General features: G+C 37.1%; 1 protein-coding gene across 1 annotated transcript; it reads right to left on the reverse strand.

Moving 5' to 3' along the window:
• Positions 1-2,925: 2,925 nt before the first annotated feature.
• On the reverse strand, positions 2,926-3,540 carry LOC125493608 (uncharacterized). Its single transcript, XM_048637077.1, has 2 exons — positions 3,452-3,540; positions 2,926-3,331 (listed from the first exon to the last, which is right to left on the reverse strand). Exons 1-2 carry the CDS (start codon positions 3,538-3,540, stop codon positions 2,926-2,928), a joined length of 495 nt encoding a protein of 164 aa, XP_048493034.1.
• Positions 3,541-13,069: the final 9,529 nt, after the last annotated feature.

Here is a 13,069-nt window from a genome sequence, read left to right on the forward strand (position 1 = left end):
TTCCTAATGACAGTACTTTCGGGCAAATTCCCTAAATCTAAAAACCTAAACATGTCCTCTTCTGACATCGTTGACAGTTCGTCTTCATTCTCAACCCTCTGTTCTACGACTCTCTCTTTCCCTCTCGATTTTTCTTGGTTCTTTATGAACGTTCTAATATTGTGTCTACTAGGAGCCATGAGTGCAAGCAAGGAAGAAAAGCACTACGAGTTAAAGGAATTGATGAGCGGAAAAGTATGAAAATTACCTGGTATTACTGATCGGTTTTCCCGGCGGAGAGAATAAGAAGAGTTATGGAAACTATCTTACTTAAGGAGAGAGAAAGATTTGATAAAGTTGGAATAAAAGTTAGAATCCTTAACCGCCCAAGTTATTTATGTCATCAAGAGCCATCATGACATTGTGCCAATGGTTAGAATTAAAACGGCTATTTAAAAAGAAAACTACCTTTTATATTTCGAGACCATTGGGCTACCTAGTATAACCGCCTAAATGGATTTTCCTTCCTTCCTTGTGTTTCTTTGGAGAATTTTTTCTATAATTGACAAAAGCGAGATTCTTCCTGTGATTTTGATAACTTAGAAGGAATTTCATTTGATTTATTGATTTCTTTTAACAATTGTCTCATGGATTTTGTGTTACCCCGATTCAACAATTGGGGGCAAACTGTTATGGCTGAATTTTTTCACAGGATGACATTGACGCGACGGCATGATGACGCGATGACATTATGCCATCTGACATGGTGACGTAGTGACTATGACTTGAAGACGCAGCAGAGAACGCAAGATTAGAGCTAAGCATTAAGCAGTAACGGTTTTACTAAATAAGGAAGGAGCATAATGAGGCATAAAATCAGCCGTTGAGGAGCGTCGATTGTGACATTGGAGCATAAATGAGAAAGATCTCCCATGATTGAAGGATCGAAGTTAATGTAATAATTAGAGAATTTATTATGTATTCGTTGAGAAAAAGCCAAGGGAAAAAAGAGGCATACAAAAGAGAGAGGGGGATCATTAGTCATTTTTTACGCAACATTGGTAGAAGTAAGCCAAGGGGAAAGATATTTTTGTAACGATTGTCACTTGCTAAGAAAGACAGTCAACCTTAGTAGATTGGTGGATCTCCATCCACCCGCGGTTTTTACCCATCTTTGGGGTTTTCCGCGTCACCATTTTTGTGTGTTCATCCCCTTTGATCCCCATTGCACTCGTTTATTGCATTGTCTTAAACATAATCTGGTTAAATCGTCCCAAACTTTAATTTCGTCATAATCGATAAATTTTAGCATAAACAATAGGTAGCACCAGCATTCTTGAGACCAAATGACATGACTTTGTAAGCATATACCCCTACATCAGTGATGAAAGCCGCTTTGCTTCTATCAGACTCTAGCAGGGTGATCTGATGGTACCCAGAGAAGGCGTCCATGAAGCTTAGCAGAGCGTGGCCACTTGTGGAGTCTACCATTTGGTCAATCCTGGGAGATGGGCAACAGTCTTTGGGGCAGGCTTTGTTGAGGTTAGTGAAGTCTACACACATCCGCCCATGACCCATTGTCCTTCTTGACCATTACCACATTGGCTAACCACTCCAGATAGTCACACGGTTCAATGAAATCTACCACTAGTAGTTTTATCGACCTCTTCAATGATGGCTGCGTTTTTTTCTGAGGAGAAGTTCCTCTTTTTTTGTTTTACCGGTCTTACGTCTTCATTGACGTTCAACCGGTGGACCATAAATGATGGGTCAATTCCCAGCATCTAGTTTACAGAGAAAGCAAAGACGTCAAGGTGATTTCACAAGAGGCGTATCAAGTTGATCTTGACGTCAGCCGCCATGTTGGCCCCAATCTTCACCGTTCTTTCCGGCCTGTCTAGCTCTAGGCTAATTTCTTTTGTCTCGCTTTTCGGGCTAGGTCTCGACATGTCTGTCGGCCATTCCGCAAAGTTCTCCATTGATAGATCTCGTTTAGCTTTATTCTCTATCCGGCGCCTTTTTCTTTCTGATCGCAGTGTCTCTACCAGCCGCTTGTGATCGGAATTCTTGAGAGCCGTCAGGTAACCAGCCCTGGCTGACTCCTGATCGATTCCCCTTCATTTTCTCCGGCTTCCCCTTGTTTAACGTGTAAATCATCATCAAATGATAGGTGGACACTACTGCCTGCGCATCATGGATCAGAGGTCGCCTAATGATGGCGTTGTAGGTAGCCGGGACGTCGACGACGAGGAATTCAACCATCATATCCCTAGACCGGGATCCCTCCCCGATCTTCACCGATAGCTTGACGGTCTATCCTGAGACGACTGATGCCCCTATAAATCCGATCACGGGATACGAGACCGGCTTTAGACATGACACTTCGATGCCCATCTTTTCGAACGTGTCTTTATACAGGATGTTAGCGGAACTGCTACCATCTGACAGTATGCGTTGGACCATCGTCGTTAAGATTTGCAGAGATACTACCAAGGGGTCATCGTGAGGGTAGATGATTCCCTTAGCATCCTGTGACGTAAAGGCGACGAACGACATGCTTGGGGGTGCCGGCCACTGTCTAGCGTTGTGATAATTGACTTGGTACCTAACCTCCTTTAGGCTAGCTTTGGCACCATGTATGTTTCTCCCATGCACTGGTCCTCCTGAGATGACATGGATTTCAGTAATCCGATCTCTCATAGACTTTCGGTTGCCGTTTTCATCTTCTCTCAACGGGGATTTTTGATCAATTCTTGCTTGGTACTGCGTGATGGAACCCCTTCGCTTTCAGGTACTTACAGTCATCCGTGACATGGCCGTAATCCCTATGGAACTCGCACCACTTCAATTTATCTCGGCCCTTATAGTACATCTTTCGCGCCGTTGCCACTTATCGTCTTTCTTGTGGAGCTCGTAGATCTCTGCCCGGGACATTGTCAGAGGTGTTTAATTGCGATAACGGTCAGATTGCCCTTGCTGACCCTTCTTTACCGAATTATTTTCCTCCCTCCTGCCGGAATTGTCCGGCTTCTTGTCCTTCCGAAACTTGTCTTTCTCCTTCTCCTTTCCATCTTTTTCTGGCCTTTTAGCAGTTGCCACCTTGTGGAAATCTTCTCCTTGGATGAAGTCATTCGCCTTCCCAAGACTTCTGTTAGGCTTATCAGCTTTTTGCGACCAGGTAGCTTCTGAAAGTAGTCCCTTCTTTTTTAAGCGTATCATCAGGGCTAAGACCGCTACCTCCTGCTGCAGACTAGGGATGGTGACGGCTTCTGCATTGAAGCGCCCCACATAGTCATTCAAGCTCTCTGAGTCTCCCTGCTTGATAGACATCAGCTTGCCGGTAGTTTTCTCCCTGCGTTTGTTACAGATGCGTAACGAACATGGAAGTGAGTTGGCGGAAATGGAAGACAGTTGCCGGTGGTATGCTCTTGATCCATGTCTGATGAAGCCCAATCAACTTAGAAGGAAATACCTTACACCATACTGAGTCCGTATCAGTGTACAGTAGCATATGGCCTTCGTATGCCAATATGTGATCCTCCGGGTCTCTCTTGGCGTCATATTTGCATGTCGGCATTTTGATCTTCTCCATGGGCTCCTGGAGGATGGCAATAGAGAAGGGGGAGTTTCTTAGAGATACCGACACCGTTCATCGGTATTTTCTTTCCCTTCTGGGCTGGGTTGACTGTTGGATCTCGGTCTCTTGACCCCCTCCTTGTACTCTCCTCCCACCTGCTCAGTGGGGGTCTTGTTCACCCTAGCGACCCGTCGCTAGTGAGCGCATCTTTCTCACTGGACTATGGGGTCTGCTTGAGGACGCTTGCCGGTTTGACCGGTCGGTGGTGTCTGGCTAGCCATGGCCTGAAAAACCTCCGCTGCACTCCGGAGCTGTTCTGGAGTGAACATGTGTTGGAGTGCTTCAAAGATATTTGGTTAAGGGGTCTCAGTGACTTTCTTCCTCATATCAGTTGGTGGTTTGGACGATCCTACCACGGGTAGCGGGGTTGAGAACCCTGGTGGTGCTTTACCTAGTGGGACATTGTTCTCATCAGTTTCCTATATCCCAAAGTTCTGAATAGGATCCATGAGAGTGGTTACGTTAGCAAAATTTTGGCTTGAGACTCAAAGGTATAGTTTACCCCTCCTTCTAGCGCCAGTTGTTCCGGTATGGAATAAGTGGTAGGGTGTGAACTGGTATCCCGTTTGTATGTAATCCGGTTTAATGTCCTGCAAAATAGAACACGTAAACTAACCTCGGGGGTTGGTCCGAGGAACGCCCCTCCTTCTAGCCCCAATTGTTCCGGTATAGAATAAGTGGTAGGGTGTGAACCGGTATCCTCTTTGTATGTAAGCCGATTTGATGTCCTTCAAAATAGAACACGTAAACTAACCTCGGGGGGTTGATCCGAGGAACACCCCTCCTTCTAGCGCCAATTGTTCCAGTATGGAATAAGTGGTAGGGCGTGAATGTATGTAAGTCAGTTTGATGTCCTGCAAAATAGAACACGTAAACTAACCTCGAGGGTTATCCGAGGAACGCCCCTCCGATGCCTAAGTCAGTAAAGGATAAACCGGAAGCTCTCAAGTGAAGTATAATAATGATTGTGAATGTACCTTTTGACTTAGATCAACAAGGTATTTATAGGGGCCGACAAGAGTCCTTGAGTTCTATCCTCTTTCAATACTTATCTTTAGGTCCATAGGCACATTTAGATAGTAACTGGATCAAGCCCAGGCCTATATGAGAATGGCCCAAGGAGGAGTACCGTTAAGGTATCCTGATAAAACCGGTATTACAAAGTCAACGGTTCTTTAATGAATGCATTGACCATGACGATTCTTATCGGTCTATGAGGACCGGTGTGAAAATAAGTTATTATGTTAAAAAGTGTAATTTTTTTGTAATAAATTAATGTAATAAAGAGCCACTGTATGGAAATAAACTATCACTATGTTAGGTGTGTGTATATATATATATATATATATATATATATATATATATATATATATATATATATATATATATATATATATATATATATATATATATATATATATATATATATAGTCCAAGACAAACAAATGTCATGCTGTCACATGTACTTTGCCCTCATCCACAAAATCAAATGAGGCATTAAGCAATAAAATTGTTTGTTGCAAGACTCAAATCCATGACCTCTCATTTGATATGCTAATGCAGTAACCAACGACACTAGCATACTCATGTTTGTCTTTGTGAGGGAAAAAATCATTTAAAGACAAGATACTATTTCTAGTTTTGAAGACTTCAAATGCACTTTGGTAAATAATATGGGGCATATCCTCCGGGACAAGAACTATTCTATATTGTAAAAGGTGATTATAAGAAAAATAAGGGTCACTACGTCACATAAATTGCTTTTGTCGAGGTTAATATTAGTGTGTATCAAGTGCACACAAAACTTGCTATTCATTGATCAATTCTCTAATTTTAGCACAACAACCCTTGCATGTATATCACGAGCTTCTACCAAGAACTAGTATTTTGATCCGGATGACGCAGCTAATCAGTTACAAATATATATAACCATGACAACCTTTTAAATATAGTTTAGTATGCTTGCTTTATTTTATTCATCCAGTGTCAAAACAAAAGCATTTTCTTGCCTCAATTTCATTGAAATTATTACTTTTATCCCCAATTTCTTAAAAGTTATTTTAAACAACTTATCATGTCATACGTTCATTGGTCTAGTCAATAATTGAAAAATGAACGTATGACATGATAAGTTGTTTAAAATAACTTTTAAGAAATTGGGGATAAAAGTAATAATTTCAATGAAATTGAGGCAAGAAAATGCTTTTGTTTTGACACTGGATGAATAAAATAAAGCAAGCATACTAAACTATATTTAAAAGGTTGTCATGGTTGCTAAACATCTTCTAGCAACTCTGTCAGCTTCCGCAACCATTTTCCTTGGAACTTTGATACGCAAATTGAATTCTTGCACAATGTCTTTGATTTTTGCAATGGTCCAAAAGAGATTAATATTAAAAACTGATTTATCATGCAAAAGGGAGACTGAGTTAATAGAATCTGTGAAGAAGCAGACATGAGTGAATTGATTCTGGATTGCCCAAGTCATAGCATGAAGGCAAAAAATAGCTTCTGCCTTCATAGCTGAGTTTGTTGTGCCATAAGTGCCTCCAAGTGAATAAGGAGTGGCTCAAAGATTACTTCTTTTCTTGGGACACTAACCAGCCCCCATTACTTTAAACTTAAGAGAACAAGCCCCTTAGAGTAGTGCCCTAACGCACTCTCCCTAGATTAGCCCAAAAAATCCCGGAGGATTCGCATACTCTTGTTCAGGAAGGTGAAAAAAACTTAATCTAGAGATGTGTTGTCGAGTGTTCTATTTGATATGAAATTGACTAAAATTATGCATTTTTTGAGTGATTCATCCTGGTGGCTGATCCTTGAAAGAACTTTTGATTTCTATGCACCCAAAGACTTGAGAGGAAAATAGTGAATTTTATCATCCTATCACTATATATCCAGGCTATCCTCGCTTGTAAATAGCAAAATATGACTAATGACCCATCACCCAATGAGTTTGAACAGTTAGATCATATGCAATTGTTGGACTCAAAAGATTATTTTGGTTGCGGAAAGATGAAGTAACAGTACAATCTCTGAAAATATGATTATGAGTTTCAATGTAATAAGCACATTCGCTCATAGAATTGAGTATCCGATAACACCACGTTTGTGAAGGTTTTCTCACGTATGAAGCCTATTCTGAACTATTTTCCATAGAAAAGCCTTTCAATTTGGAGTGATAGGGAGGTGCCATGTAATTTTGAAGACATAGCTACATTGAACAATACTAAGGGGACGTTGACTTCAGGCAATAGAATCACTAGAGGACATCCTAGCATACACATTTATAAGAGTAGACTTACCTGAGGGATTATCCTTCCGATAAGGGTAAGAGAATGTTATTACCTTAATAAAAGTGATAGAGATCAAAATGTGTGTCTGTCTTTATAGTTATATATAATTTTAAGACTTTATTATGTTTTACTTTGAAACATCAACATTGAAATTGTTGATTGGTGGTTAATATCTCACGTTGCATTTCAAAACGTCACATATATTAGAGAATGTTATGTGACACCATTTCTATGATAAAAATGCCTTTAAATATATTATATAGATTAATAAGTAAGTAATGTACTTGGGCATAACAGGAAAGCAAAATCAACATGAAACATATGATCAGAAGAGTTATTTCAAACGTAGGGAATACTGAGATATATCTGACCTATCAAAAGCCAAAACATGTAACAGCTGTAAAATTTGACCATCAAGGCATTTTTGTTTTTTGGCAAAAATAATTAAGGGATTGATGTCTAATGAAGGAGGCTCTTATCATATTACATGAAATCACCCAACTGGCCCCTTAATTAATGCCTAAAAGAATCCGAGAAAATTGACACAAGGCAGTAGACAACATAAATACAGTTGGTACAAAATATCTATAATATCTTAATCTCCAAAACTTCAGAAATATCTTACGCCCAGAATAGATTCGAATAACCCAATCATTCCTATGTCAAACTAAGCCGTACTTGGTAATTTGATAAGGTTTTTACCTAGATGGCTAGATCTTAAAAATCTTAGATTTCGAAATTTTGTCAAGTACGGTGTTTTCAGTTTGGAGATGAGGTTCCCTTATCTTACCCCCTACGTTTAAACATCTGATTTCCAAATGCTAGACTAGAAATTGTAAGAGTTAGAGATCTAAACATGGTCTTTCTTTACCTTCCAACATAATCATTATGTTAGGACTTGCAAAATCTATTAATTGGAAACATAAATAAATCTTAAAAGTGAAAAACAAAAGAAAATGACATAAGTAAGTTTAATGTGGCTATAGACACATGATAATGTCTTTCCATTTATGGATCCAATGATAAAACATACCGCGATCTTAATTGGTCCGACCCAGGGGTGGCAGGGCAGGATCTTGACACTCGGGATGTCGTAAGGCCTAAGGATCCCCTCCAAATTACAATTTATAAAACACCTCAACACATTCACTAACAAGTAGCAAAGGCAAGTAAGGGATCGAACCCAAGGGAGAACCGACAGTGAACACAAATTTCGGACTATTAGAGGATGAGTCTCGGTTACAACTAGGATTGAGGGTTGTATTAAACTAGGTCACACAATTAAGTTATAAAGAGAGTACAATATGATGAAAATAGGTCTTAGGGATGAGGCTCCAATCTAAGTTCATATGAGATAGTCAATGGAGAGCTAGTTAATTGAGGTGTGGATGTGATGAAGTGAACTATATGCTATAACTAATCACCTTCTCAAGCAAATTAGTACTATGTTAGACTATAGCATAAGTGAGGACATTTTTGTTGAATATTGTAGTTAAGTCTATTATTAAATAGTATCCCAATAATTGGTATGACTAACAATAGCTAACATATTTTTAACATGAAAAATACCCGAATGATACTTTAAGAAAGTAAAGGTAAAATTTAATAGATCCAGGACAGAAAAAATAAAGAAAAAATATTAGTGTCAGCCACAACTTCAACCTTTAATTATTAGGATTAATATTAGTTTTGAAGCCCGTGCTTTGCACGGGTTATTGTTTATTTTATTTTGTAAATTTTTTGTTAACATTGTTGGTTTTTTGTTGATATGAAATGAGATTTTTCAAAACAATTGCTATATAATTTCTCCATTCTTTTTCTATTGCAACAATTACCACTTTGAGTAGTTTCATCTATTCAAATCACTTTACTTTTGGTAAAAAAAGCAACTATAGTTGACAACATCGCCTTTACTTTATGTTAATAAAACCATCATTAACTAATCAAATTGCCTCATACTCCCTCCGTTTCCTAAAGATCTTATTTGTTACTGTTCCTACATATACCAAGGAGAATCCACTTGTGTAGGGTGTGGGATGGGTAAAGTAGGAGAGAGAAAGGGGTTAAGATAAATAAACAGATAAAAGGGGTTAAAGTAGGAGAGAGAAAGGGAATAAAATTGAATTAATAATGTAATGGTGGACCATATGATAGGGACATGAGAGCGTAAAAAGGGAAAAAAATTCCAAATAAGGAATAAGTAAAAGAGGGAAGATCTTTTGGAAACACACTTAAACGGAAAGAGGGGAGATCTTTAGGAAACGGAGGGAGTAAGTTGCAGTACTTTATTAAAGATTTACTTATCCCCTACTCTAGTTTAACCCTGGATGCTAAACTACCCTTTTTATTTTCTTACAAACCATGCCCAAAGTCATTGTTTCAGTAGAAAAAGAAAGAAAAAGTATTTGTCATTATATTTTAATTTCTAGATTTGTTATTGTGATATATAAATTTTTTATTTTTAATGTTTAGTTGAATATTGTAGTTTAGTCTATTATTAAATATTATCCCAATAATTGTACGCCTAACAATAGCTAACATATTTAACATAAAAAATACTCGAATGATGATTTAAGAAAGTAGAAGATAAAAATTTAATAGATGTAGGACAGAAAGAGTAAATAAAAATATATGAGTGTCAGCCACAACTAAACACTAAACACTAAACACAAACGCATATACGATAGAAGATGGGAAAGCAAAAAAGAAGATCATAATGATGGTATCATGAATAAATTAGATTAAATATCAAACTAACCTCTATTAATTATCGAAAATACAATCTAAGAGAAAAAATATATTCATCAATCATGACCATATCAAGACTTAGCAAACTTCCTCTTTTTTATGATTTGCGACCTCAACTAGTCTAGAAACGCGAACCTTAATTTCCCAATTAGTTTAAGTAGAATTAAGTTCATTGAGAAAAGAATAAGATCTAACATATAGATATATGAAAAATAAAAACATAAATAATTATTTATACAATAAATCTTCCGGGAATAAAATAATTAGTTAATTGCATAATACCTCTGCAATGTCGTTGACAAAATTTCATTCATGTAATGTCATCAGAGTATGCTATAGGTTTAAAACTATATGTTTCTATTTTTTATCTTTATATAACTCAAATTTTAAAAGTATCATTTTGAAAAGCATAATTGTTATTGTTACATATAATACACTATTTTTATAGTTAATTTTAATGTATTTAAAATAAATAATAAATAATATGTTATTGTTCATCTAAATAAATATATTTTCGTAAGTTGTTAAATTATATTGTATAGGGAACTTATTTTGAAACATATTTCAAACACTCTCGATGGTAAAAAAAATATAATATTACAAATTATGTAGCAAAAGTTATATCCAATTTACATAGTTGAATAATTTAGGTTGTTTATTCAAAATCAGAGTGTAATCCTTATTTATTAAAAACACCTTATATATAATTATATCTATGCTAGATACTATTTTTTTTAAAAAAAAATTTAAAAAGAATGACATGTCATGTTTGGGTGGAGTTCTATATAATATTCTAAAGTTGTTTTTGTAAAATCATACTCTAATTTTTTCATCATATTGCTATAAATTTTAATTTTTGTTGTAATAACAAAATTTCCTTAATATTTTTTGTTGAAATACTAAATTGTTTTGATTTAGTTGAGTAAGGCTGGTGTTTTTTGGATCTTCTAGAGTTCTAAAAGAACTCTACAATGTACGGTCTGAGCAATATCAACATTGAATACAAAATCAATAGCTCATATATTATCTTCCCAAAACCCACTGTATTTTTTCGCATCAAAATCCACCACATTTTCCCCCCCTTTCACCAATACACGCTCTTGATTTCAAAATGTGTGGTTCGTATACAACTCTACCTTGTAGAATTTTATTAAAACTCTAGAGGATCCAAACTCGAAAGACTGAGGTTTTGAAAGATAATATGTTTAATCATGTAAGTTAAACTTATGATAAAATATTAGAGTCACATACTGTACACTATAATTATAACTATTATTGTATATATCTAAAAGAAAGACTAAGTAATGTCTTACCATTCATCTATTTTCATAAGTTGTAGAACTATATTGTAAATGGATCTTATTTCGGAGCATATTTCGAGCAATACTCAATGTAACAAAAATTATAATATTCCAAATTATGTAGCAAAAGTTATACACAATTTATATAATATAATAATTTAGGTTGTTCATGCAAAATCAAAGTCTAATTTTAGATTATCTAGAACTCCTTATACGTATTTAAATCTATGTAGAACTCTATTTTTGTAAAAGAGTTCTCTTTATCCAAAACTTATTATGTTTATTTAAATCTACTTAGAACTCTATTTTTATTGCTAATAGTTAGTCAGCTCAAAGGCGAATCCGCTGCGAAGGATTCCAAAATGGCACTCTACATGGAAGTCGCGCAAGGTAAAAGTAAAATGTTTAACCCTTTTTATATTATGCAGATACCAAGATACCTGACGCAAGCAGGATCGTCCTTGAGATACGCGTCGTTCACATCCGTCCCCATCGTCCCTCTTACAGCGTCAGCAATAAGTAAATGCAAGGACGTTATAGACATCGTCGCAGCAATTAGAAGCACCAACCAGGAAAATGACGATGATGATCTCACAACAAATGACGTCAAACCAGTAAACAACAAAGTTGACACGACTAACGATGACATTCCTGCCAACGAGGAGGTAAGTATTAGTTGGACAAAACCTTTTTACGATTAATTAACTAACAATATACTCCCAGCAAATAGTGCAGAAGCACGACGGCTCCGCTTCAAAGCATCTAGATACGTCATTATCCAAGGAGTTATTCAAAAAGTTCGTCGCTGGGCCTTGTTTGCGTTGCTTAGAAAAACGTCAATGGAAGCAAGTCTTAAAATATATACACGAAGGGACATGTAGAAACCATTCTGGAGCAAGACTCCATCAAGGTATGTCACAAGATGTGATAGTTGTCAGCGACATGCAAGTATGACGCACAAACCTTGTGAAATTTTACACCCTTCTTTAACTCCTTGGCCTTTTATGAAGTGGGGGATGGACATAGTTGGGAAACTACCTCTAGCCCTAGGACATATTGTCTTTATGTTAGTATTAACAGATTACTTTTCTAAGTGGATAGAGGCATATTATTTCCAACGAGTACACGACAAGGAGTAATTTCTTTCATACATACTAACATTATTTGCAAGTTTGGTATCCCGTCAGAATTTATATGCAACAATGGGACACAATTTATCAGCGATAAAACAAAGCACTTATGCGACGAGTGGAGCATCACGTTGCTGACATCAACACCTAGATATCCTCAAGCCAATAGACAAGTTGAGTCCATCAACAAGACTGTCAGAGACACACTGAAGAAGCCTCTCACCGCTAATAAAGGAAAATGGGCAAAAAGCGTTGCCAGCTATCTTATGGGCGAATCGCACAACGCCACATATTGCGACTGGACAAACCCCCTTTTCACTAGTTTATGGTAGTGAGGCAGTCCTACCAGCTAAGATAAGTATTACAATTGCCAGGTATGGCCTGATGACAAAGTAGCAAAAATCATAACGAACTACTCAGTGATCGAGATACCATATAAGAATTGCGAGATGCAACGCTGATTCCCAAGGTGGCACATCAGAAGATTGTCGCAAGGAGCTTCAACAAGAACGTACAAGCCAAATCATTCGTTGAAGGTGACTTGGTGTTAAGCACTAGTACAGAATTATCGATTTGCGTCGGACCTAGGACCATCATTTACGTCGGACAATGGTTCGACGGCACAGGTCTCGATGCAAATCGAGATACATGATATGCGTCCGATGAGGAAACGACGTACCTGAAGAGCTATTTGCGTCGGACTTAAGCGATGTTCGACACACATGACCTGTGAACCCCAACCATTTTTTTAGCTTTTTGCGTCGCATGAATCACTATGTGCGATGTAAATCTTGTATTTTTTTGTTGAAAAAATGAATTTTCGTCGCATTTGTCACTATATGCGATGCAAATCATGCCTTTTTTATTATAAAAAATTGTATGCGTCCTTCAAACATCAAGATCTAAAACTAACATTGAATCACTCGCATGTATTGCAAACATAAGTTTATTGCAGTATGTATTGAAAACAAAATGAGT

The sequence above is a fragment of the Beta vulgaris genome, chromosome 9 (assembly GCF_026745355.1).
Source record: "Beta vulgaris subsp. vulgaris cultivar EL10 chromosome 9, EL10.2, whole genome shotgun sequence".
NCBI classification, from domain to species: domain Eukaryota; kingdom Viridiplantae; phylum Streptophyta; class Magnoliopsida; order Caryophyllales; family Amaranthaceae; genus Beta; species Beta vulgaris.

Coding starts and splice junctions, on each gene's coding strand:
- LOC125493608 (XM_048637077.1), bottom strand. CDS start 3,540: ATGACGCCAAGAGAGACCCGGAGGATCACATATTGGCATACGAAGGCC. Junction 3,332..3,451: donor CGGACTCAGTATGGTGTAAG/GTATTTCCTTCT, acceptor TAACAAACGCAG/GGAGAAAACTACCGGCAAGC.